This window comes from Pleurodeles waltl, chromosome 4_1 (assembly GCF_031143425.1).
Source record: "Pleurodeles waltl isolate 20211129_DDA chromosome 4_1, aPleWal1.hap1.20221129, whole genome shotgun sequence".
In the NCBI taxonomy this organism is placed as follows: Eukaryota; Metazoa; Chordata; class Amphibia; order Caudata; family Salamandridae; genus Pleurodeles; species Pleurodeles waltl.
This window is the reverse complement of record NC_090442.1, coordinates 190,105,227-190,131,521: the sequence shown is the minus strand read 5'-3', so window position 1 is coordinate 190,131,521 and position 26,295 is coordinate 190,105,227. Positions and strand designations below refer to the sequence as shown.

The 26,295-nt window shown below is 47.7% G+C and overlaps 1 protein-coding gene across 21 annotated transcripts in view; it reads right to left on the bottom strand.

Moving 5' to 3' along the window:
* MICAL3 (microtubule associated monooxygenase, calponin and LIM domain containing 3) overlaps nt 1-26,295 on the bottom strand; it is a 1,349,174-nt gene that overhangs the window by 209,322 nt on the left and 1,113,557 nt on the right. For all 21 annotated transcript variants that reach the window (XM_069228050.1, XM_069228034.1, XM_069228049.1 and 18 more), the window contains one exon: nt 238-345. In XM_069228050.1, the coding sequence (XP_069084151.1) occupies nt 238-345 (108 nt within the window). The remainder of the gene's footprint in view (nt 1-237; nt 346-26,295) is intronic.

Here is a 26,295-nt window from a genome sequence, read left to right as displayed (position 1 = left end):
AGTCACTAGAGCACATACAAAGACTAACAGCAGCACACAAGGTCTCAGATATAAGAACAAATCTTGGCTAATACAGAAGCTTGTACATAGACACACCTGCCCCTGGACATACATCTGACAAAGGAGCATGTACATTGGGCTAAACAAGAATTCACAGATGGCCACTTGCAGAAGCCCTATATCTGGCCACATACTATGTAGCTGGGCCAGGCATCACACAAAGAATATCGCACTGACCTGTGCTCTGTGCAACCTCTTCAGTTCTTCTTGTTTGGCCTGCCGCCGTGCCGCTTTCTGAACTCGTCGGGTTAACTTTGCACTCAGTTCTTCCTCAGTATAGGCCTTCTAAAATAAATTAAAGAGGGGACAAAATATTACATAATGCATTAGCTGACTCAGAAGAGGTTAACAAGACCCTCCTATGTCACTGAAACCTGGCATGAGAAGTACCCACACAGCTCTCATTGTTCTTTACATATGAGAATTAATAATGTCACATGGTGTCTGATTTCCATTACTATATTTTATTGAACATGCATTTTTGTAAAGATTGAATCCCCATCAAGTTTAGGTTTTGGCATGCCTTTACAAAATAATACTAAGACGCAAGGTATCATCCTTCCCAGAAAATGATGAGAGATCCCTTCTAAAACGTGGAAGCAGACTGAATAAACCTCCTACTAACGTGCAAGTGCTCCACTAAACGCAATGCCAGCGTGCAAAGCATTTCCCAAACTCCAAGGCACACACACGCTAGACACAATGATCTAACTTGGACTCAAATCAGAGTTGGTTCAGAAACATTTAAAGAGAGAATATCAATCGATCCTCACGCTGCCTTTTTCAGAATGATATGGCAACCCCAGGTGTATATCAGAGTAAACCCATGTGCTGGTTCTCAAGCCTTTCTGTCTTTGGCCCAAATAAAAAAAGTAGCAGTTCCTCCTGACTTATAGTGTGTATTCATGTAAGCAGGCTTGCTCACATTTGGAAAACTAATCCAGACCATTAATTTCTTGCTGTTCCTTTTGTTACCTGTGGGATATTTTTATTATTATTTTTTGTAATGACGGAGCATTTCTTCTTGTTTTTATGGTTGTTTTTTTTTAGTGACATTATTGGGATTAAAGCAATGGCAGAATTGGCAACCATTTTTTGTCCAGCAAATGAAACCCTCTAGCCTAGTGCATGCATGTGCGCAAAGAAGGTCACAAATGTGAACCTGAGAGGAAGCTAGTGTAGACACCAACATAAAGATGATATCCTTACGGCGTGAATGACATCCCTGACTTAAATGTACTAATATGTAGGTGTAATAAAACTACTAAATATTGAATGATTAGATATACTGCACCAGACTTTGCAGATAGTTTTCAACAACCCACGTTTGTGGTAGGTAGCCCCTTATCGCTGATATGTCAACTCTGGAAAATGGATCCGTGGAATTAAATATTGTAAATTCCAATTTAAACCATGATGTTCAATGCAACTGTCCATTTTAAAAGGCCATCTCAGGAATGTTATTTATGGTTTCGCACTAGAGTGGCAGGAGGGTCTGTGAGAGTGGACAATGGGAAGAGCTCACAGGGACAACGAATATCAAATTCCCGATATGGTTGCACACAGAAAATGGTCTTCCACAGTGTTCTGAAATCACCAACCTCAGCCCAAACTGAGGCAGTGGACTCATTAAGGACCACAGCAAGATACCTCAACCTATGCCACTACCAACATCATTACTCAACTTGTTATGCATCTCTAAAAAATTATTTTTCAGCCACAACCAGGGAGAAAATATGTGTTTTGTTCTTAGCTGTAATCTTCAGTCTCGTTGGATGCTGAAATGAAGCTTTCATATTTGAGAATTCTAACTGTTGGCGTTGCCTCATGGTTGCTCTGTTGTAGGATGATACACACATAAATGCCCATCAGGTGTTGAGAAAGCCGTTTCCTCTTTTGCTCCAGGTGCCATCCTAATTTGCCAGTACCCTGCAGTTAAGTCAAACGTACTCAGAAAATTGGCTGCGCCTACCTTGTCAATCAGCTCATCTGCTCTCGGTATGGGGTGAGCATCTGTCTTGGTGACAGAATTGAGTCCTCTGTAGTCCACACAAAACCGTATTTCACTCTTTCCATCTTTGGTATGAGGTTTGGGGACCAAGACCACTGGGCTAGCCCAGGGACTTTCAGAGTACTCTTTTACCTCTAACTCCTGCAATCTTGTGGATTTCCACTTTGATGCTTTCTTTGACTTGGTCAGACTGTCTGAATATTTTGTTTTTGACAGGTAAACTGTCTCCCGTGTCCACATCATGGGTACACAGATGTGTCTGACCAGGAGTCAAAGAAAAGAGCTCAGAATACTGTTGCAGGACTTGCAAGTCGGCCTGCTGTTGGGCAGAGAGGGTGCCTGAGTAGACCACACCATCTACTGTCCCATCCTTAAGGTCAGTTGAGAGGAGGTCAGGGAGATGTTCACTCTCTGCTTCCTGATCCTCATCAGTAACCATCAACATTGTTATATCTGCCCTATCATTATAGAGCTTAAGGCGGTTAACATGGATCACCCTCTTGGGTGTCCTGCTAGTGCCCAGGTCCCCCAAGTAAGTGACCTGACTCTTTTTCTCAAGCACTGGGTAAGGGCCACTTCCATCTGTCCTGAGGTGCTCTGGGGGCCACAGGTTCCAGAACCCAGACTTTCGGCCCTGGTTGGAATTTAACCATTGTAGCCTCTTGGCCATACCAAAACTTCTGGAGTTGTTGGCTGGCCTCAAGGTTTTTGGATGCCTTTTCAGTGTACTCAGCCATCCTTGAGCAGAGGCCAAGCACAAAGTCCACCATATCCTGTTTAGGCTCATGGAGAGGTCTCTCCCAGCCCTCTTTGACAAGTTCCAGTGGTCCCCTTACAGGATGGCCAAAAAAAGCTCAAAGGGGGAAACCCTACTCCCTTCTGTGGCACCTCTCTGTAGGCGAAAAGCAGGCATGACAGGAGGGCATCCCATCTCCTTTTGAGTTTTTCAGGGAGCCCCATGATCATGCCCTTCGATGTCTTGTTAAACCTTTCAACAAGGCCATTGGTTTGTCGATGATATGGTGTGGTGAACTTATAGGTTACCCCACACTCATTCCACATGTGCTTGAGGTAAGCTGACATGAAGTTGGTACCTCTGTCAGAAACCACCTCCTTAGGGAAACCCACTCTGGTTAAAAAAAAAAAAAAAAAAAAAAAAAAAAAAAAACAATCAGGTCCTTGGCTACTATAGGGGCAGTAGTTGCCCTAAGGGGAATTGCTTCAGGGTATCTGGTAGCATGATCCTCTACTACTAGTATGTACTGGTTCCCTGAGGCTGTGGGAGGTTCAAGTGGACCCACACCAACCTTTTCAAAGGGGACCCCATCACAGGAAGTGGAATGAGGGGGGTCTTTGGATGGCCACCTGTCTTGCCACTACTTGGCAGGTGACTCAGGAGCTACAAAACTTCCTTACTTTCTGGAACATATTGGGCCAATAGAAAGAGTTCACTAATCTGTCCCATGTCTTAGTTTGTCCCAAATGCTCAGCTAAGGGGTTGTCATGGGCCAAAGTGAGGATAAACTTTCTAAACTCCTGAGGCACTACCACTCTCCTAGTGGCACCAGGTTTGGGATCTCTTGCCTCAGTGTAAAGGAGTCCATCCTCCCAACAGACCCTGTGGGAGGCACTGACATCTCCTTTCTCCTGTTCAGCAGCTTGCTGTTTAAGCCCTTCAAGAGTGGGACAAGTCTTTTGTCCCTGGCACCGCTGTTCCCTTGAGGGTCCCCCTGGGCCCAAGAGCTCTACCTGTTATGGCTCCAGCTCCATGGACTCAGTTCCCTCAGGGGATAGGACATCCTCCTGGAAAGAGAGGTCCTGTGTTTCTTTTGCTGCACAAAGGCTAGTCCCCCAGTTCTCTTACCTCTTGGAAGGTTGGACCATTATTTCAGGATCCAACACTTCTTTTTCACCATATGCTCTGCGCTCTTGTTTTTACACACACCAGTTCAGGGATACCCAGGACTGCTGCATGGGTTTTGAGTTCTACCTCATCCCATGCTGAGGACTCCAAATCATTCCCTAGCAAACATTCTACTGGGAATGCAGAGGAGACCACTACCTGGTTCAGGCCAGTGACCCCTCCACATTCTAAAGTCACCATTGCCATGGGATGGACCTTAGTTTCATTGTCAGCATTGGTGACTGCATATATCTGTCCAGCAGATACTGTCCTGGGGAAACCAGGTTTTCTGTCACTGTGGTGACACTGGCACCTGTATCCTTCAGGGTTTCTACCTTTGTCCCATTTATCAAGAGCTGCTGCCTGTATTTTTGCATGTTAGGCGGTCAGGCAGCTAGTGTGGCTATATCCACCCACCCTCAGAGACTAATGTAGCTTCAGTGTAAACCCTGATTTGCTCTGGGCACACTGTTGATCCCACTTGGAGACTGGCTATTCCAATGCTAACTGGAGTAAAGGCTGTGGGACTTTTCTTGGGACAGGCCATGTCTCCAGATTGGTGTCCATGCTGTCTACAGATGTGACACCAGGCCTACTTGGTATCACAGTTTTTACCCTTATACCCATTTGTGGACTGTGAAGAGGCTCAGGCCTACCCTCCTGAGCAGGTTTTTGGGGCCCTTGAGAAGACTCTCTAGTGTTGTCCTTGGATGTCTCACCAACCTTCCCCTGGGGAGGCTTTGTGACCCCTTTCCTTTGGTCAACCTCTGTGGAAGTCTTGGTCACCCTTGTCTTGACCCAGTGGTCTGCCTTCTTTCCCAATTCTTGGGGAGAAATTGGACCTAGGTCTACCAGATGTTGATGCAACTTGTTGTTGAAGCAGTTACTTAACAGATGTTATTTCATAAATAAATTATACAGCCCATCATAGTCATGCACTTCACTGCCAGTTATCCAACCATCTAGTGTTTTGACTGAGTGGTCAACAAAATCAACCCAGGACTGACTCGAGGTTTTGTGAGCCCCCCTGTACTCCTCAGCTGAGAATCCAAAGCCCTCAATCAGGGTAGCCTTCATGCGGTCATAGGATTCTGCATCTTTACCAGAGAGTATGAGAAGTCTATCCCTACACTTACTGGTAAACAGTTCCAAAAGGAGAGCTCCCCAGTGAGATCTGTTTAGCTTTCTGATTGCACAATCTCTCTCAAAAGTTGTGAACCATTTAGTGATATCATCACCTTCTTCTTATTTTGAAACAATCCCTTTGGGGATTTTTAGAAAGTCAGTGTTCTCTCCGACCCTATTTATGTTGCTGTCATCATGTATGGGTGCCAAGCCCATTTCTGCTCTCTCCCTTTCTATAACAAGGAGCTGTTTATCCAAAGCTAGTCCTTTGGCCATCCTTGCTAAAATGATATCCTCCTCATTGAGGCTGCCCTCAATGTTCACAGAGGAATTGGACTCCCCTGTGGAAGAATCAGAGTCTCTGAGTCTGATTTGTGGAGACAGGGGTCTTGGAACCCTGGTCTCCATAGTTAGGGTAGGAGGGGGGAGTTCTGCCTCCTGATCCCCAACTTCTTCCCAATCTGAGGGGAGGTCTTCCCCTTCAGCAGGGTGGTTCCTGGTGTACTCTACCAAGAGCTCCTGGAGCTTGACCTTTGTAGGGTTGGACCCAGTTTTAATCTTTCTTAGCTTACAGAGGGACCTTAGCTCTGTCATCCCTAGATGAAGTTAAGGGTTGAGGTTGAGTTCCATCACCATATCCTCTGAGCTACTCATTATGTCTCTAAAAGTGTGGATTACTTTTTAAGAAACTAAAAAATACTTCTAGTTCTTAAATTGTAACTTTTACAAAACTTTTGAACTTAAAAAAAGAGATGCTAACAGGGACTTAAACAAGGCCCTAGCAGGACTTTAAAAAATTTGGAAAAATAGTCAAAAATCAAAAGTAGGCAAGGTGATGTATTGGCCTACATGAAAGGGCGTGACAACTTTAGGTGAAAAGGAAGCCCTGGTACGAAGCACCACCTTGTCAGGATGGATGGAAATAAAAGGTGGCTTCAAGAAAAGGCCTGCAGCTCACTCACTCTGCGAGCAGAGGTGATGGCAACTGAAAAGGCGGTATTTAAATTAAGAAGAGGGGACAGTTATTAAGTGGCTTGTAAGGAGCACCCATCAAGAAGGTAAGAACCAACTTCAAATCCCATTAGGGCATTATAAACAGAGGAGGAGTTGGTAACATGGTCACCAAGGAGGGTTGGTCAGGCAATCTGAGGAAAGCCGAGATGGCAGACAACCCTTGAGGGTGCCCAGAGCAGAGCCCTGCTGGGCAAGAGAAAAAATAAACGAGAGGACCTCGAACAGAGGTGCAAAAAGGGGGTCAACACCATGCCACAAATTTGTTCCAATGATAGGCGTATACTGTTTTGGTGGAGGAACGCCTGGCTGCCAAGATAACGTTACAGACTTTGGGTGGAAGGTCAAAAGCTGTCAACTGCTGCTGCTCAATCTCCACGCAAGAAAGCAGAGAATGGACAGGTTCGGGTAAAGAACCATCCCGTGCTGCTGCAATAGAAGATCCTCACAAAGATGCAGCCTGATTGGGGGATCAGTGGCCATGCTAAAGAGTTTCAGATACCAGACTTCTCGTCCAGTCCGGAGCCACAAGAATGACTTGGGCCCGGTTGTTCTGGACTGTAGGAAAGTTCCATCTTTCTAGCACAGTTACCTCAACTTTTTGCCTGATGTTAGTGTGTTTAGACTGTATTTCACTGGGATCCTGCTAATCAGGACCCCCGTGCTGGTAAACTTTTTACACCCACAATTGGCATACTGGTGCACCCATGTAAGTCCCTTGTATATGGTATCTAGGTACCCAGAGCATTGGCACACTAGGGGTCTCCCATGGGCTGCAACATATATTGTGCAACCCATGGGACCCCATGCAAATTGTGTCTGCATGCCTGCCATTGCAGCCTGCATGAAATGGTGCATGCACCCTTTCACCACCAAACCTGGTCACTGCACTGAGACACTAAGTCACCACGCTGGTAAGCCCTTCAGATCAAGGGCAGGGTGCATGTCCCCAAGTGTGAGGGTACCCATGCATGAGCAGGGTGCCCCTACAGACACCAGGCCATTTCCTGGACTCTGAGTGCGGTGAAGCCATCTCAAAGTATGTTCTAGGCACTGGTCAACACAAGTGGTCCAACTACATAATGGCTATTCTGAACCTAGGCATTTTTGGTTTCAAACATGTTGGAATCATGCAACTACACACATTCCAGTGCTATTTGCATGATACCATGTACTCTGGTGGTACTTATAGGATCCCCCATTTATGCCTGTGCAGCCTTACAGGGTCTAGCTGCCAGCACACACTGCTGCGGACCCCAGACACTGTTCTGCCCTTCTGCTGGTGAGCCAGGCTCATGACGCAGAGGCAGATCAAAGAACTTCCTGCAAGGGAGAGGTGTGACCAACTCCCCCTGTGTAATAAGTGTGCAAGGGCTGGGGTGGCCTCTGAGCACCACCAGACTGCTTTGAAGGGCACATTTGGTGCCCTCTTTGCATAATCAGGTTTGCACCAGTTCAGGAACCCCCTGGTTCCCACTCAAACTACACAAAGGACAGAGGAGTGACCACCCCCCTGTCCAGCTCCTCCCTAGGGAGGTGCACAGAGCTCTGCCAGGTGGCCACTTGATTCTGCCATCTTGAAAACAAGATGGGCAGAGGCCCTGGGGAGCAGCTGACTGGTTAGGCCAGGTAGGTGACGTCCTTGACCCTCTCTGGTAGGTGGATCACCTCAGAGAGTGACCAGCACCCTTTTAGGGTTACTTAAGGGTCCCCCCGTGGGTGGGTCCTCAGATTAGTCAAGCAAGACTCTCCAAGGAACTCTCTGCAAGACATCGCCTACTCCTGGCCTCTGGAACCACTGCTGGTCTGCTTTGGAACCGAAACACTTCCGCTTCTGATGGAAAGGCTCCCATTGCAACATTGTTTCTCCGGATCCTGCAAGAATTGTGCAACATCCAAGTCTGTGAATCCTCCAGAGCCACAAGGGCTCTGTTTGCACCTGAAAGCACGAAGGAATCTCCCTTGGAGTGAATGAGACACCTCAAGACAACATCAACCGGCTGGTGGGGTCTGCTGTTCCATGAACATCGAAAGGCTCTGCTTCACAGGCGGGGAGTCTGTGGCTTCCTCTGGGTCCTGCTTGCCTTCTGACCAAATTAGGAGACTATGGGCCCCTGCTCCTGCCACTGGACTGGAACCCCTGTGCACAGCAACTGTTGCACTTGCCAAGGATTGTTGACACTTCCTCCAGGAGAGCTTCAGGCGCCAAGAAGCCCTGGCCTCCAGCACTCTGCAAGTCGAAGATCAGCCCTGTCCTGCAACTCCTGTGATGTGGGACTTCTGTTTTGTTGTGCTGCTGAGCCTCCTATTGACTCCCTGAGTCCATCGCGTGTGGGTCACTCATGGCCTGTGTGCTAAGGGCCAGTCCTGACTGCTAGGGGACCACTTGCTCTTGTGAAAGGTTGGGAGAGAGCTCTCCACTGACCTAATAAGATGCAGTGGACTTTGTACTAGGCCTACATTCTAGGATGGCAGAGTACGTGTAGAAAGCATCGAAAAACCTGGAGGCCAGCCAACAGCTGGAGAAGCTGTGGTATGACCAAAGGGCTGCACCGGTAGAGTTCAAACAAGGGCGGAAGGTGTGGGTTCTGGAACCTGCAGCTCCAAAGGCACTTCAGGACAGATGGAGTGGCCCTTACCGTATCCTTGAAAAATAAAAGTGAGGTAACCTATTTGGTAGACCTGGGCACTAGCAGGCCACCCAAGAGGGTGATCTCTGTGAACCGCCTAACAGCTTTTCTCTGACAGGGCTGATGTAACCATGCTGATGGTTTCTGGTGAAGATCAGTAAGCAGAGAGTGAACTCCTCCCTGACAACCTCTCTTGCAGTCCTAAAGACGGGACAGTTGATGGCATTGTCTACTCATACACCTTCACTGGCCAACAGCAGGCTGACTGCATGCAAATCTTGCAACACTATGCAGAGCTCTTCTCCTTAACCCCTGGACTGACACACACTGGTGTACCCATGATGTGGATACTGGGGACAGCTTGCCTGTCAAAAAGAAGATCTATCAGTAGCTTGATCAAGTTAAGGAGAGCATCAATGTTGAAGTCAACAAAATGTTGGATTTAGGGGTTATTGAACCCTTTGACAGGACCTGGGTTAGCCCTGCGGTCTTAGTTACCAAGCCTCATTCCCAAGGTGGAAAGAAAGAAATGGGGTTCTGTGTGGACTACAGAGGTCTCATCTCAGTCTCCAAGAAAGATGCTTACCCCATACCCAGGGCTCATGAGCTGATATACAAATTAGATGCAGCAAAGTTTCTCAGTACCTTTGACTTGACTGCAGGGTACTTGCAAATTTGCACGGCACTAGGAGCAAAATAAAAGACAACATTCTCTGAACCTGGTGGGCATTATCAGTTCGCTGTTATGCCCTTTGGTTTAAAGAATGCCCCTGCCACCTTAAAAACGTTGGTGAATCAAGCCCTAGCTGGATTGGAGACCTTAAGTGCAGCATATCTAGATGACATTGTTGTCTTTTGCTCCACATGCCAGGATCACCTGGTCCACCTGGGGAAGGCTTAGCAGGCCCTGCAATCTGCAGGCCTCACTATTAAGGCATCCAAATGCCATATAGGGCAGGGCACTGTTGTATACTTGGGCCACATTGTAGGTGGAGGCCAGGTTCAACCCTTACAGCCCAAGATCCAGACAATTCTGGAATGGAAAGCTCCTACCACCCATACTCAAGACAGGGCATTCCTTGGCTTGACTGGATATTACAGGAGGTTTGTGAAGGGATATGGGCCCATTGTGACCCCCCACACAGAACTCACCTCCAAAAAGATGCCCAGGAAAGCAAACTGCATGGTTAGTTGCCAAAAAGGCCTTCGACACCCTGAAGGAGGCACTGTGCTCAGCACCAGTTCTCAAAGCTCCAGAGTACTCTAAGAAGTTCATTGTGCAGACAGATGCCTCTAAACATGGGATAGGAGCAGTCCTGTCCTAAACCAACGATGATGGCCATGACCAGCCTGTTGCTTTTATTAGCAGGAGGTTACTCCCCAGGGAACAGTGTTGGAGTGCCATTGAGAGGGACACCTTTGCTGTGGCGTGGTCCCTGAATAAGTTAAGACCATACTTGTTTGGTACTCACTTCATTGTTCAAACTGACAACAGACCTCTCAGATGGCTTATGCAGATGAAAGGTGAAACCCTTAAACTTTTGAGGTGGTCCATCTCCCTGCAGGGAATGGACTGTTCAGAGAAACAGAGACCTGGGGCTGCCCATGCCAGTGCAGAAAGACGTTACAGGTTCTTCCACTTAGACAATGAATCCTCTCTTGGGAAAGGTTAGTCTAATCCTCTTTCGCTTGGGAGGGAGTTGTGCAGGAAAGGGCCCCTTTTGGTATGGTTACCCCCCTCAACACACACACTTTTTGCCTGATATCTGACGCTAACTTGAATGAGTGTGTGCTGAGATCCTGCTAACCAGGCCCCATCACCTGTGTTCTTCCCCTAAACTGTACCATTGCTTCCACAATTGCCACACGACTGGAACACAACTAAGTCCCTTGTATAAAGGTACCAGTGGTATCAATGGCCCTGTGGCAAGGTTCTCTAAGGGCTGCAGCATGTATTGGGCCATCGTAAGGGACCCCTCACCAAACACATGCACACTGCTGTGGCAGATTGTGTGTGTTGGTGGGGGGAAAAAGTTAAGTTAACATGGAATCCCTCTCTGGGTGCTATGCCCATAAACCACTGCCTGTGGCATCGGTAAGTCACCCCCTCTAGCAGGCCTTACAGCTCTAAGGCAGGGTGCACTATACCACAGGTGATGGAATAACTGCATGAGCAATATGCCCCTACAGTGTCTAAGTCCATTCTTACACATTGTAAGTGCAGTGTGGCCATACTGAGTTTACGGGCTGGGAGTTTGTCATTACAACCTCCACAGCTCCATGATGGCTGCACTAAAGACTGGGAAGTTTGGCATCAAACGTCTCAGCTCAACAAACCTACACTGATGCAGTGTTGGAGGTATTAAAAAATTCACAACAAGGGCATCTTAGAGATGCCCCTGTATTCCACCCAACCCTCTAGTGTGTGGCTGACTGGTCGGTCCCAGCCTGCCACAAGCAGACAAGTTTCTGACCTCATCAGGTGAGAGCCTTTGTGCACTCTAGGGTCAGGGACAAAGCCTGCCCTGGGTGGAGGGGCTTCCCAACTCCCCACAGCAGGAACTGCAACACTTGGTGGTGAGCCTCAAAGGCTCCAGCCTTTTGTTACACTGCCCCAGGGCACTCCAGCTAGTGGAGATGCCTGCCCTGGACTAAGCCCCACTTTTTGTCGGCAACACAAGGAGGAGTGACCTTAGCTGGGACCACCCCAACGGTGCCCAGAGCTGAGGTGACCCCCTCCTTGGAGAATCCCTCATCTTGTTTTGGAGGAGGATAGCCAATGGGGTAAGGAATGTGCCCCCCTTTCCAAAGGAAGTGAGCACAGGAAGGGTGTAGCCACCCTCAGGGTCAGTAGTTATTGGCTGCTGCCCTCTGACCCCTGTAATGCCCCTAAATGTAGTATTTAGGGCCACCACTGCACATTGCTCTTAAGATTCCTGGTGACCTGAAAAGAAGAAGGACTGAAGAGGCGTACCAGGAGAGAAGACTCCAGACGACAACAGACTTGGCCCCAGCCCTACTGGCCCATCTTCAGCTTCAAGACTCCTGCTACAAAAAGGTGATGCATCCTGCAGGACCAGCGTAACCTCTACAACCCCCCCAGAGTACTGCCAGTCTCCCCAAGATCGCCTGAGGACAGCCGCCCTGTCCACAAAGAAACCTCCAAGGACTCTAGAACCGCCCCGAATTTGGAAGTCCTGCCCACTCTGCACCCAACACCCTGACCTCTAGTCCACCCTGTGTTGACCCCTCCTGACCAACACAACACCACCTGCAACCTAAATCCAGAGGACCCACCATGACTGCGACTGGCTCCAGTGAAGATTTCCCGATGCCTAAAGGTACCCCTGCACCTGCTGCCCCATGGCCTTGGGGAACCCAACCGTTGGGCTAGCAATGTCCAGTGGATTCTCTACTTACCTGTCCAGTCGTTGGTTTTCTTCAATTGACCCCTTGGACCAAGCCTGCAGGCTCTTTGTGACCCCGAGGGTTCCTCCACTGAAAAGCATTGGGTGCCCAACACTGTTTGCACCCTGCACCCAGCCGCCCCCCTGCTGCTGAGGCACCCCCCTGGTGTTGATCTAGACCCCCAGGTCTGTGCCTTTAAGTCACGGGCACTTATCTGAAAGCTGTTTCTTTCTTAGTGCCCCCAGTCTCCATAGGATACCATTGGACGCCCAACACCAACTTTGACCTCTGCACCCAGCTGGCCCATGTTGCTGTTGGTGCACCCTTGGTGTCTTACTAAACTCTGCCCTGTGAACACTAACCCCCCAAAGACTGGGATCGTAAGTCGAGTACTTACCTGCAAATTGTGTATTTACTTTTCTTCTACGAGAAATTGCATTAAGCATCTTCTTTAGAAATTGAAAAGTATTACTTACTTGTATACTGTTTTAACTGTGAATTCTGAACAAAGTGCTTTTGATACATGAAAGTGGTACATTCTTGAAACTATACTTACCTGCAACAAAGATCCTTTTGCTTCTAAAAATAAAGTAACAAATTATATTTTTGATACATAAAACACTGACCTGGAGTTAGTCATTGAGTGTGTACCTAATTTCTTGACTCTGTGTACACAACACATGCTTAGCACAACCGTCTGATTAGCCTAACTGCTTGACCAGAGTACCAGAGCCAGCTTCCTTCTACAGACACTAACAGAAGAAATTCTAAATTAGATTTTGTACTTTCTCTTTCAAGATCGAAGAGAAAACATTTCTTCATTGCACAAAACCATCTACTGGCCTGGGCTTGACCTAGAATAGGCTCTAAGCAAAATCTATTAATGATCCAAACACCCTTTAAAAAGAATCATGAATTTCCTCAACATCCTGCACATCTAAATGTCAACTCACAGCTCCATATCTATATTTGATGATCGCTTGCCTTAAACATGGTGCAAACAGTACCACAATATGACAGCCCAGGCAACTCATTTATAAGGAAGATTAGTCAGTAAAACTATGCTGATTTGTAGTGCCATGTAAAATGTCTTCACTCATAAGCTTCATCTTGCACAGAATCTCCTACTTTTCGACTAACATGACAAACTTATTCAGGAAAAAAACTAACTACACTCGGTTTTGGTTACTCAAATCCCTAATTTTGGTTTTCTTTAAGGAAGCACCCAGAAATTAAAATTCCCTCTACATAAAGTATACCACTGTCACCACAAGCACAAAGTGGGGAAAGCCAATCCTCTTTCGGAGAGTTCCCTTTGCTTTTTTCTTCCTCCTTCTCTCCATTTACTCAATCCATCCACCATTTCAAACTTATCTGTATCATTCATCTGTCAATCCCTCACATTTCCATCAACCCACCAATCCAGCCTTTCATCCATCAGCCTTTCTCATACACATACACCCCTTCATCAGACAACCATCAATATATTCATGTATCCATGTTTTCACTTCTCCATCTGTCCATCCTTCCATCCATTCACCGTTTCACATATCAATACTCACTCTTCCATCTTTTCACCACTTCAATTCATTATTTCACTCTTTCATTTAACCTGCTGTCCCACATTTCATATTGGTTCTTATTTTCTTTGATGTTTTCTTCTCTTCAACTCCATGTTTTTAACTCTTTTTATCAACCCATCTTTAGTCTCTCATCCTTACTTTATTTCTTACCTCTGTATCTCATGATCACGTTTTCTATTCTATTTGTCCCTCATTCTGTTTTCCATATTTTACTTATTTCATAATTTTTCCTTCTATTTCTTCTTCTGTACATGTCGACCCACATTCCACACCCCTCTTTCATGGTCTTTAACAGTATTATTTTTGAGGATTCTGTGTGCAGAGAGAAGAGGCACATGAACAACTAGTTAATGTTGGAGTAGAGTCCAGTTCACTAGCCCATTAGGGCCAGGGCAACCGCTGCTTAAGCTGGGGGGTGGGGCCTATGGCACTCCATTTGCTTAAATATATATACCCAAACAGTTCTCTTGCAGTTGCATCTTCAAAGCAATGTACATACTTCAACTGATGCGTTTCAACTGCAGCTTTTAGGCAGCAATAAAAAGGTCAAGTAACTCTTGTGATTATGTTTCTGCTAGAAAAGGATCTGACTTTTGTCTAATGGCAGTTTTGATGCCATAAAGTAGCGCAGAAGGTTTATATGCCTACTGAAAGGATCTAAACTGTAGTATATGTGAATAGCTGAGTGGATTAGTAAAGCCAGACATTACCTGCGCTATAATACAAATGAAATTATGTGCGGGGGGCTATGGAGAGATGAAGGGCACCTTTGCTGGGTAGTAGTGAGGGAATCGGAGAAGATAATGAGAGAGGGAGAACCAATAATGATTGTGATGATTGGTATTTGACAAGGTGATGTAATAGTGGGTCTTCTTTGTTTTTTTGCATGTCTTGAAAGAACACGCTGCTTGAGGGAAGAAGCGAGGTAAGGTGACCTCTACTGTTGTAGGTATCACAAACCCACCCACCAGCAATTGTGTGACTGTCTACATAGGCTAGTGTTTTAGAGCAACAGGTTAGCTAGTAGCAGAGATTGCATCTCGTTGGATGACTGCTGCTCAAGCCCCTACTCGGGTTACAGAGGACAGCTCTGACGTAAGATCATAGACTGAGACAGCATCCAAGAGATAGGGCAATGGTGCAGACTCTAGGAGTGATTTTTCAGTCAGAGGAGTCCCATTCGATAACTCCTCTTCCAGTGATTATGAGGGAGGTGATGAGAACAGTCCTGCTGTCCCTTCGCAAGCACAGTCTGTACAGCAGGACAATAGCAGGTTAGCCCAACCCAGAGAGCAGGTGCATGCAGCGGTAAGCACAAAGAGTCCTCTTTTGGGAGCTCCCCAATTTAGTTCAGCCCAAAATTCCACTGCTCAAATCGTATTATGGAGACATCAAAGTTATCTATCACAAAACAACATGGTTTTGTAAGGCAGGCACCTGCCTTTTTGGTCCTGGGCTCGGCGGCCATATAGGGAAACCTACCAAACCCAGACATTTCTGGAAACTAGACATTCGGGGGAGTCCACAGAGGTGTGCCTTGTGTAGATTCCCCAAAGTTTTCTTACCCAGAATACCCTGCAAATGTGAAATGTTACATAAAAACTCTATTTTTTCTTGCATTTCTGTCACACAAACTACAGGAATATGCTGGGGTCCACAAAATTCCTACCACCCAGTGTTTCCCCACCTGTCCTGATAAAAACGCTACCCCACTTGAGTGCCTGTACCTAGTGCCTGCGTCAGGAATGGATCAATCCAGGGTCAACAGTTGCCCTCATGTAAGGACCAACATTGACCGTTGTGTAATCTATTTCTGACACGGCACTAGGCCTACCCACACAAATGAGGTACCATTTTTATCTGGAGATTTGGGGGAATGCTGGATGGAAGGAAATTTGTGGCTCCTCTCAGATTCCAAAACTTTCTATCACCGAAATGTGAGGAAAAAGTGGTTTTGTTTTGCCAAATAGTGAGGTTTGCAAAGGATTCTGGGCAACAGAACCTGGTAAGAGTGCCACAAGTTACCCCATCCTGGGTTCCTCTAGGTGTCTAGTTTTAGAAAATGCACAGGTTTGGAAGGTTTAGTACCGGCTGAGCTAGAGACTAAAATCGACAGCTAGGCACTTTCCAAAAAACACATCAGTTTTCAATGTAAAAATTTGATGTGTCCATGTTGTGTTTTGGGGCGTTTCCTATCGTGGGCACTAGGCCTACCAACACAAGTAAGCTACTATTTTTATCATGGAGAATGCTGGGTGGAAGTTAATTTGTGGCTCCTCTCAAATTCCAGAACTTTCCATCACCGAAATGTGAGGTAAAAGTGTTTTTTTGCCACATTTTGAGGTTTGCAAAGGATTTTGAGTAACAGAACCTGGTGAGAGCTCCCTAAGTCACCCCATTCTATATTCCTCTAGATGCCTAGTTTTCAGAAATGGATAGGTTTGCTAGGTTTCCCTTCATGCCGGCTGAGTGAGAGGCCAAAGACCACAGCTAGGTACTTTGCAAAAAAAAAAGGTTAGTTTTCTTTGGGAAAATGTGATGTGTCCACGTTGTGTTTTGGGGCATTTCCTGTCGCGGGCACTAGGCCTACCCACACAAGTGAGGTACCATTTTGATCGGGACACTTGGGGGGAATGCTGAGTGGAAGGAAGTTTGTGGCTCCTGTCAGATTCCAGAAGTTTGCAGCATCGAAATCTGAGGGAAATGTGTTTTTTGGCCAAATTGTGAGGTTTGTAATGGATTCTGGGTAACAGGACCTGGTGGGAGCCCCACAAGTCACCCTATTCTCAATTCTTCAAGGTGTCTAGTTTCCAAACATACATAGGTTTGCTAGGTTTCCCTAGGTACCGGCTAAGCTAGATGCCAAAATCCACAGCTAGCTAAGGGGTTAAGCTATAACTTATGTAAACATGTTTTTAAAGAAAAAACAAAGCAAAATTTGATTTGCTAACATGTATTTTCAGATGTGGATCTGTGCAGTGTGACTGAGGAGAAAAGTCAATCTGAGTTTGCTTGCAAATGACTTCAGTTAATTATTTATTCATAAATACAGAGCTATCTCCTGGTCTTAAATGTCATTTATATGAATGTCTGAACCTATTACTCAATACTGATCACTGAAATTAGCAAATACTATATTTTTTCCACACTAGTCCACACATTAGTGGACCTGTTTTCTTCACTTTATTGAAGCAAAGGTAAAACTCTGGAATGCTACGTTGTCCCACGATTATTACTTTGATCCTAAATTGATTTCCACGTTTTCTGACCTTTATCATGTTGGTTCTGATAATCAACATAGAACGTTCAAATATGGGCCGTAAAAAGCCACAGGCTCTTTTTACCTTTTCAGTTGCCAACTCTCACCCAAGTGACTGTGTGGTAGCTACTTGGTTGCGGGCAGGTAAAATATCCCAAAGTGACAAAGAACAACATTCTGCCATTGCACGCTGGTGTGTGAACGTTCACAGATATGTATCTATTTAACCTAGTACATAGAGCTGCAGTTTTCCTTCAGAACATACCCAGACAACAGAGGAGATGAGTGATGCATAAACTTCCATAGGTGACTAAAAGCCGGTGCCCTCTTCCTTCTCCAGCGGCAACAGCTGACATACCGTCCCAGGAGCCTGCATCTGACTTGCTGCTTTCAAGGGTGCTGCAAGTGTCTACAAAAAGCAGCTTGCCTTTGAGTGCTCCCCTATCTTGCCATTGAAAGCAGGGTGATTCAGGACCCTTCCTAGAAGAGAGCCCAGCTGGACTGCCTTGCAGAAAAACAAGCATGACGTAACCCTAAGCGGAATGACGGCTCAATCTAGTCTGGAGGAAGCACTTCCCAACTGCACACTACGAGTCTGAAAGTGCCAAGAAGGGTCCTAAGTCAGCTAAGTGCCATTTGCTCCTTTATTTTTTTTGTTTAAATCTGTTTATTGCGTTTTTGACAACTAAAATACAACACGAACGAAAGGTACAGCATTTTACAGTTTAAGCTATGATCATCAATAAAGCGCATCCTAGTGGACCTTGATCTGATAACAAGCAGCGGGTTCGGTGAGCGCATTTGGACAGACTGGAGCCAACGCATGGAGATAGTGTTGTAAGAGATGAATCAGCGCGAATGACACTTAGTGTTGCAATGAGTGCAAAATTCACACGTAGGACATGTACACAGATGCTGAAATAAACCGAGAACCTTCCACAGAATAACAGAACAGTTTCAACAAACTCCAAGGAAATCCAGTAGAAACTATTTGTTCATCCAAAGTCCCACCAAGTAAGAGCAAGGCACATAGCGCACTCCCCACATGCATAACTAGGTGGTATATAGAGGTCGTTCAGGTGAGCTCAATGCACCTTAGGGCCCAGTCAGTGCACAGGTGAGTCGTGCACAAGGTCATGCACTGCTGCGTGAAGTCGGTTACTATAGCGTCCCAGGCGTTAGCCATAGGATATTTACAGAGCACTACATTTTCTTCCTCGAGGAGGTCTATGCTCTCAGTGTGTGACCACCTGGTTAATGATTGCATCCAGGAAGTTAGTAATGGGGGGATCCGGAGACTTCCACCTGCAAGTGATCAGCCTGCTGGCCAGCAGGAGGCCCAGGTCTATGTGACAAGACCTTGTTCTCCATTTGTTCCCCCTTTTATGAAAGCCTAGTAGGCAGGCCTCCCAGGTGATCATTATAGTGTGTCCAGTGCAGAGGGAGAGCAGCATCTGCCAGGTGGCATTGGGGACATCTGTGCGGTGGGAATAGCGAGTGACTTTAGCTGGTGTGGGATGGGCTCCATGGACAATGTACAGCTGTATTAAACGGAAACAGACGTTCCAGGGAACATTAGTGGGACTACTCAGTATTACCGTCAATTTCTTGTCCAAGAACGGTCTACATAAATCTCGTTCACAGTGAGCGTGGAGTGACGTGAGTGGCTGCGATGTGTATATGCAAAGAATCTGCTAACCAACGAGTTGGATGTCTGCCATCGCCGACCACATGAAGATACTGAAAAGTGGTGTGCATCACAAGTTTTAATGTCATGTCCTCACGTGTTCATCATTGTTCTAATAAGTTAATGATATGGAGGATATTAGCCGGGCTGAAGGGCCCCCTCGTCAATTAGCACCTCGCATGTGAGAAGTTTCCCTTCGTCATAAAGGTCCCCTACGGCATGTATCCCCGCTTAATGCCAGGGAACCAGTTCGGCCCCCCGGTATCCTCAGTAAGGGCAATGTGGGGCATATGTGAGTACCACCTCGTGAGGTAGAGACTAGAGTGGTAGCATCGGTATGTCACTCATATAAGTGTGGGATTGGGTAGAGGTGTTTTGAACCACCCCCCAACCCGATGTAGGTAGTAGGGTTGCAGTATCTGATAACTGCCGTCCAGCTAACCAATGTACCACCCACTGCAGCTGGGAGGTGAGGTAGTAGTGCTCGAAGTTTGTCACCGCCAACCCGCACATGGTGTGGGTCAGGTGTTCCCGGTCTAATGGAAAGAGGCATGACTTGGCCTAGTTGACTTGTAGGCCAGAAAGCTCTGCATACGTACTGAGGGTACGTGTCAGTGTGTCTGAGGTAAATGAGTATACTGTCTGCGTATAATGAAATGGCATGTGTGGTATCACCAAGGGGATGTCCCATTCATTGCCCTTTCTACGCAGGTCCACTGCCAACGGATCTATTGCCAGGGAGAACAACAGTGGGGAAAGGTAGAAACCCTGGTGTGTGCCTCTGTGTATTTTAACCAGGTCAGATATGAGGGTCTCCATTTTTACCCTGGAGATAGGCAACGCGTATAGGAGAAGTATAATGTAGGAATGTGCCCTATTTTGGGCATGGTTACCCCCACTTTTTGCCTATCAGTGTGCTTAGACTGTTTTCACTGGGATCCTGCTAACCAGGACCCCAGTGATTGTGCTCTCTCCCTCTAAATCTGATTGCCTAGGACTTTTGTACACTCCACAATTGGCATACTTGTGCCCCCGTTTAAATCCCTAGTACATGGTACTTAGGTACCCAGGGTATTGGGACACCAGGGGTTCCCCATAGGCTGCAGCATGTATTGTGCCACCCATGGGAGCCCATGCAAAATGTGCCTGCAGGCCTGCCATTGCAGTCTGCGTGAAAAGGTGCATGCACCCTTTCACTACAGGTCACTGCACCAGGTCACTCTAAGTCAGCCTTACGGTAGGCCCTCCTAGCCCAGAGGGCAGGGTGCAGGTCCCTGTGTGTGAGAGCACCTCTGCATGAACAGAGGTGTCCCTACAACTCCAGTTCCATTGCACTGGACTTCGTAAGTGTGGGGAAGTCATTTTACCTGTGTAATGGACACAGGTCACTAACTGTGTCCAGCTACATAATGGTAACTGCGAACCTGGGCACATTTGGCATCAAACCTGTCTGAATCATACCCCAATACTGTTGCCAGTATGGACTGCATGATTCCATGCACTCTGGGGGCTCCTTAGAGGAACCTACCCCCATATTGCTCCTACCAGTCTCCTAGGGTGTTCCAGGCAGCCCGTGCTGCTGCCTCCCCTCAGACAGGTTTCTGCTCTCCAGCTGCTTGAAAGGATATCCTGTGGGATAGGGAGGCAACACCCTCTCCCTTGGAAATAGGTGTTACAAGGCTTGGGATGGGTACCCTCCCCAAGCCACCGGTTTGCTTCAAAGGGCACATTTGGTGCCCTCCCTGCAAAAAACAGTTTGCATCAGACCAGGGACCCCCGGTCCCTGCTCTGAAGCAAAACTGGACAAAGGAAAGGGGAGTGACTATTCCCCTGTCCATCACCACCCCAGGGGTGGTGCCCAGAGCTCCTCCATGTGGCCACGCCATTCTGCAATCTTGAAACCAAGATGTGCAGATGCCCCTGGGAGCATCTGAGTTCCTAGGTCAGGCAGGTGATGTCAAAGACCCGTCCAGATAGGTAGTTACCTTGCAAAGTGACCAAACCCCCTTTTAGGGCTATTTAGGGACTCCCTTGCGGGTGGGTACCCAGATTCGATGTGCAAGACTCCACCAGGACTCTTCTGCTTTGTTTACTTCTACTTCTGGCCACTGGAACCTCAACTGGACTCTTCAGAAACCGTCAAGATTGCAACTTCCGTGCCGACCTTGTCTTGAAACTTTGTTTGTCCGGCTCCTTCCAGCAACTGCAACATTTCCCAAGCTGTGCATCTCCCTTGGAGAGAAGGAGTCACTCCCCTGCATCTGCAGGCACCTACAAACAACAACATCCGGCTGTGTGGATCTGCTCTCCTCTGGAACTGCGTAGATCCTGCATCACAGGTGGTGGTCTGAGTGGTCCCTTTGGTCCTCTCTGCCAGCTGTCCAACTTGGGAGACAGTGAGCCCTTGCAGGACAGTACCCCTGTGCACTGTGACTCTAGCAGCTAAGAAGGCTTGTTGTCTCCTGCTTCAAGAGATCTTCAGGTTTCGAGTAGCCCCAGCCCCCAGCATTTCATCCTGCCAAGCACAGTCTTCTTTCTGTGGCTCCAGCGACGTGGGACTCCTCTTCATGGGGGGCTGACTGGGCCTCACTGCAACTTACTGTGCCAGCTGCCATTCGGTTGCCTGTGGGGGCTGCGTCTGCTTCTGTTGGCTCTCCCAAATATAGAGGGTGAGCCCAGACTCCCCTCCAAAGATAGAGTCCCCGGAAATTGCTGGTCCTCTTCAGCCTTGCAACTCTTCTTTTGCTCTTCTTGCATTTGCCAATGTGTGTTGGTTGTTTTCCTACACCACTGACCATCTGCGATCTGACGACCGACATGGGACACCATCTGCACCGCTCCACAGGACTCCACAGCTGGTCGTCTTCTTCCCCCATAGACCCGGATCTTCACACACAAAAGTGTGGGTGGTAGCTCCAGCCCCCACTGGACACTCCATTATGGACTGGACTCTGTCCCCTTCTTTTGCAGGTCCTCTTCTTTCAGAATCCATCTTTAATTTCTTCTAGACTGGCCGTGTTCTTGCAAATCCCTTTTCTAAGTCCTCTTGTTAGCCCTTGGGAAAACCAGGTACTTACCTCTGCTCTCCCGGTCATTGGGGGTCACTCAGGTACTCACCTCTTGGGGTTCCTAGTTCGTCTAGCTCCCCTCTAACAACTCCATATCATTGGGTGAGGGACTTCACTTTGCATTCCACTATTTTAGTATAAGGTGTGTATAGTGTGTACTTACCTCCAGTTTGGGAAACTGCCTATAAGTAATCTAGTGTTGTTACTACAATAAAGTACCTTTATTTTTGTAACAATGATTGGTTCTTTTATGTTGCTGTGTGACTATGTGGTATTGCATAATGTAGGAAAGTACCCTCTTTCTTGGCATGATTAGCCCTATTTTCTGCCTGTTGTCAGTGTGTTTGACTGTGTTCACTGGGATCCTGCTGACCAGGTACCCAGCGATTATGCTCTCTCCCTTCTAACTTGTACCATTTCACCCCACATTTGGCATACTGGTGCCCCATTAAGTCCCTAATATACGGTACCCAGAGCTTTGGGGTACCAGGGGCCCCCCATGGGCTGCAGCATGTATTATGCCACCCATGGGGAGCCCATGCAAAGTGTTCTGCAGGCCTGCCATTGCAACCTTTTTCACCCTAGGTCACAGCACCAGGTCACTATAAGTCACCCCTATGGCAGGCCCTTCTAGTCCAGAGGGGAGGGTGCAAGTACCTGTGTATGAGGGCACCCCTGCACTAGCAGAGGTGTCCCCACGAACTGCAGTGCCATTTTCATGGACTTTGTCAGTGCAAGGATGGCATTTTACGCATGTACTGAACAGAGGTCACTACCTATGTCCAGCTACATAATGGTAACTCCGAACCTAGGCATGTTTGGTATCAAACATGTCGGAGTCATACCCCAATACTGTTGCCAGTATTGGAAATATGATTCCATGCACTCTGGGGGCTCCACATCATTGCTCCTACCAGTCTTCCAAGGTTTTCCACGTAACCCAAGCTGCTGCCCCCCCCCCCCCAACCTCAGCTAGGTTTCTGCCCTCCTGCTGCTTGAACAGCTCAAGCCCAGGAAGGCAGAACAAAGAATTTCCTTTGGAGAAGTGGGGGTAACATCCTATCCCTTTGGAAATAGGTGTTACATTGCTTGAGAGGGGTAGCCTCCCCAAGGCACTGTATGCTTTGAAGGGCACATTTGGTGCCCTCCGTGCATTAACCAGTCTGCATGGTTCAGGGACTTTCAGTCCCTGCTTTGGCGCAAAACTGGACAATGGAAAGGGGAGTGACCACTCCCCTGTCCATCACCACCCTAGGGACCCTCCAGAGGGTCCCTGGGTTCTGCCACCTTGAATCCAAGGTTGGCAGGGACCTCTGGGAGCATCTGAGTGGACAGACCAGGCAGGTGGCATCAGAGCCCCTTCCTGATAGGTGGTAACCTGGCTAGGTGACCAATCCCCCTTTCAGGGCTATTTAGGGTCTCTCTCTTGGGTGGGTTCTCAGATTTGGCTTGCAAGACTCAAGCAGGACTCATCTGCAATCCTACTTCTACTTCTAGCCACTGGAACCGCGACTGGACACTCCAGGAACCAACAATCTGCATCAACAAAGTAGACTCTTCTTGCAACATTGTTTCCGCGGCTCCTTACAGCTTCTGCAACATTTCCCCAGCTGTGCATCCTCTGAGGGCAGCAAGTCTTCAGCCTACACGAGAAGGAATAAGGAATCTCCCCTGGAGTGAGGGAGTCACTCCTGCGCATCCGCAGGCATCTACTGCAATGATGACTGGCTGCGTGGATCTCCTCTCATTCTGAGCTGCGTGGATCCTGCATCACAAGTGGTGGTCTGGAGTAGTCCTCTTGGTCCTCTCTGCCAGTTGTCCAACTTTGGTGGAGGTAAGCCCTTGCCTTCCCATGCAGGAGAGTACCCCATGCACTGTCTCTCTTGCAGCTGCCAAGGCTTGTTTGCATCTCCTTCAAGGGATCTTCAGGCTATGTGTAGCTCCAGCCCCAGTACTCCTTCCTTCGACGCACAGTCCTCTGCGTGGTTCTCCTGCAGCGTGTGAACCTTCTCCATTCGTGCTGTGTGGGCTCTTCTGCGAGTCCTGTGTCCCCATCCTGTGGGACTTCTATGGGTGCTGCCTCTGCTCCTGTGGGCTCTCTGTGTCTGAGGGTCCCCTATGAATCCCCGTCCTGGATTGAGTCATCCTGGGCCTTGCTGGTCTGCGGCAGCTCCTCTTTCAGCCAACCGCGACATTTGCCTTTGCCAAGGCTTGTTGGTGGAATCCTTGCATCAGAACCGGAGTGCAATTCTTCTTCCAGCGTGGGACGTCATCTGCATTTCTCAGGAATTCTTCACCGATTCCAGGGCTGCAGTGCTGACCTTCTTCACATCACCGTCGACCAACTCCTCCATCCACAGCTGGGTGGGTAGTAGCTCCTACTCCTCCTGGACTCTTCTGTGGCTTCTGGACTTTTTCCCCTTCTTCCACAGGTCTTCCTCTTCAGGGATCCACTGCGATCTTGCCTGGATGTTGCATTTTCTTCCTTTTGGGTGGTTTGGGGAATATCCACTAACTTACTTGGCGCTTCCTGGTTGCTGTGGTACTTACCTTTGGGGTTTCCTAGTACCCCCAGCTCCCCTCTACAAATTCCACTTACCTAGGTGGGGGTCCTATGTACGCATTCCATTTTTTTAGTATATGGTTTGGGCTCCCCCGGGTCACTATTGTCTAACTGCATTTGCACTGTTTTCTATCCCTTTCTATGCCTACTGCTGATAACTAGTGTATATATTTAGTGTGTCACCTCCTACTGGAGGACTGCCTCTCTAGTACTTTTTGATATTGTGTCACTAAATTAAAGTACTGTTTTCTTTCATGTGTGTAAGTGCTGTGTAACTCCAGTGGTATTACATGAGCTTTACATGTCTCCTAGATTAGCTTTGGCTGCTCACCCACAGCTACCTCAAGAGAGCCTGGCTTCTAGACACTGTCTGCACTACACTAATAGGGGACACCTGGACCTGGTATGAGGTGTAAGTATCTTAGGTACCCACCACACCAACTTCCTATGCATAAGGTTTGCATGTCTCCTAGATAAGTCTTGGCTGCTCATTCACAGCTACCTCTAGGGAGCCCTGGCTTCCTAGACACTACCTACCTACACTAATAGGGGTTGCCTAGAACTGGTATAAGGTGCCAACACCACAGGTACCCACCACACACCAGGTCAGCTTCCTACATATGAGGCGAAAAACGCAAGTTCCAAAGCTGTATCTCAGAAGGACCATAAACAGAAAAGACCATTCCAGACAGTCAAAGGCCTTCTCTAGGTCTAGGACCAGGCATTCCGAACAGGACAAGTGCTTCAGGCGCATTCAAGGACCTGAAAGAATCAAATAATTTAAAGAGGTGGTGCAAGCAGGTACAAAACCATTCTGATCTCTGTGTTCTAAGGCGGGTACCAGAGAAACCAGCCTCTCTGCCAATATTTTCGGAAGTATTTAAAAGTCTTGGTTGAGCAGTGCCACTGGGCGATAGTTGATGGGGTCTTTTCCCTGCTTAGTTATCGAAGTAAGGAGTGCTTCTCTCATGGAGGCTGGCAGGCATGCAGTGCGTAGGGCTTCCTTATAGACCGCTTCAGATGCGGGGATAGTAACAGCCTATATGTTTTATAAAACTCTGTGGGGAAACCGTCAGGGTCCAGCGATCTAACAGTGGCTAAGGCACGTAGAGCTGCTTGTATCTCCAAAACTGTTATTGGTTCATCTAGTTCCAGATGCTGCTCCTTCATAATGGCAGGTAGGTGCACCGACTCCAAATAGGAGGTTATACATTTCGAAGTAGCTGTGGTGGAAGATGCGTATAGCGAGGTGGAGTAGTGGGCTAGTTCTTGGTGTATTTCGTATTGAGTGTAGAGCATGTCGTCAGTAGTCGAGCATAATCTCGCAGTTGGCTCATTTGGTTGTTCCTGCTGAATCAACCAGGTGAGTAGTGCCCCAGGTTTGTCGACTGTGGCACGTGCCTTGGCGGAGTGAGCAGTATAATTAAGGCAGCTTAAGTGTTCTAATAATGCCAGGTGTTCTCGTCTGCCCGCCGTCGGTTTGGGGGTGCTATCTGCTTCGTGCACCGCCTCAGTTTCAAGGCGTAACAGTGTGGACTCAATGTCAAAGACGTTCATGTCTAGTTTACAAAGCATTTTCCAGCTCACGCCTGACAAGTGCCCTCTCAGCGTCACTTTAAATGCATCCCATTCCACCGAGCGTGTCTACTGAATTAGTGTTGTGCTTGAAGTGGGTGCTAATGGCTGCGTTAACCGAGGACCCGAACAGTAGGTCTTCCAGCACCAGGGAGTCTGAATGAGTGCAGCCTAAATACTCTGCCTTAAAGATATGAGGCGAGAAGTCAGCCGTGCCGACCAATCTATCGATTCTAACATGTAGTTGGTGTAGGGCTGAGTAGAAGGAAAAGACTCAGTCAGTTGGGGTTGTGAGAGCTCCATGCGGAAAGTGCCAACAAGAGCGTATGCAAAAAGGTGGTCTACCCTAATCAGCACAAACCAACCCTCTGTGTTCACGAGCACTTAGTCAGCAATGAGGGCACCCCTGGTC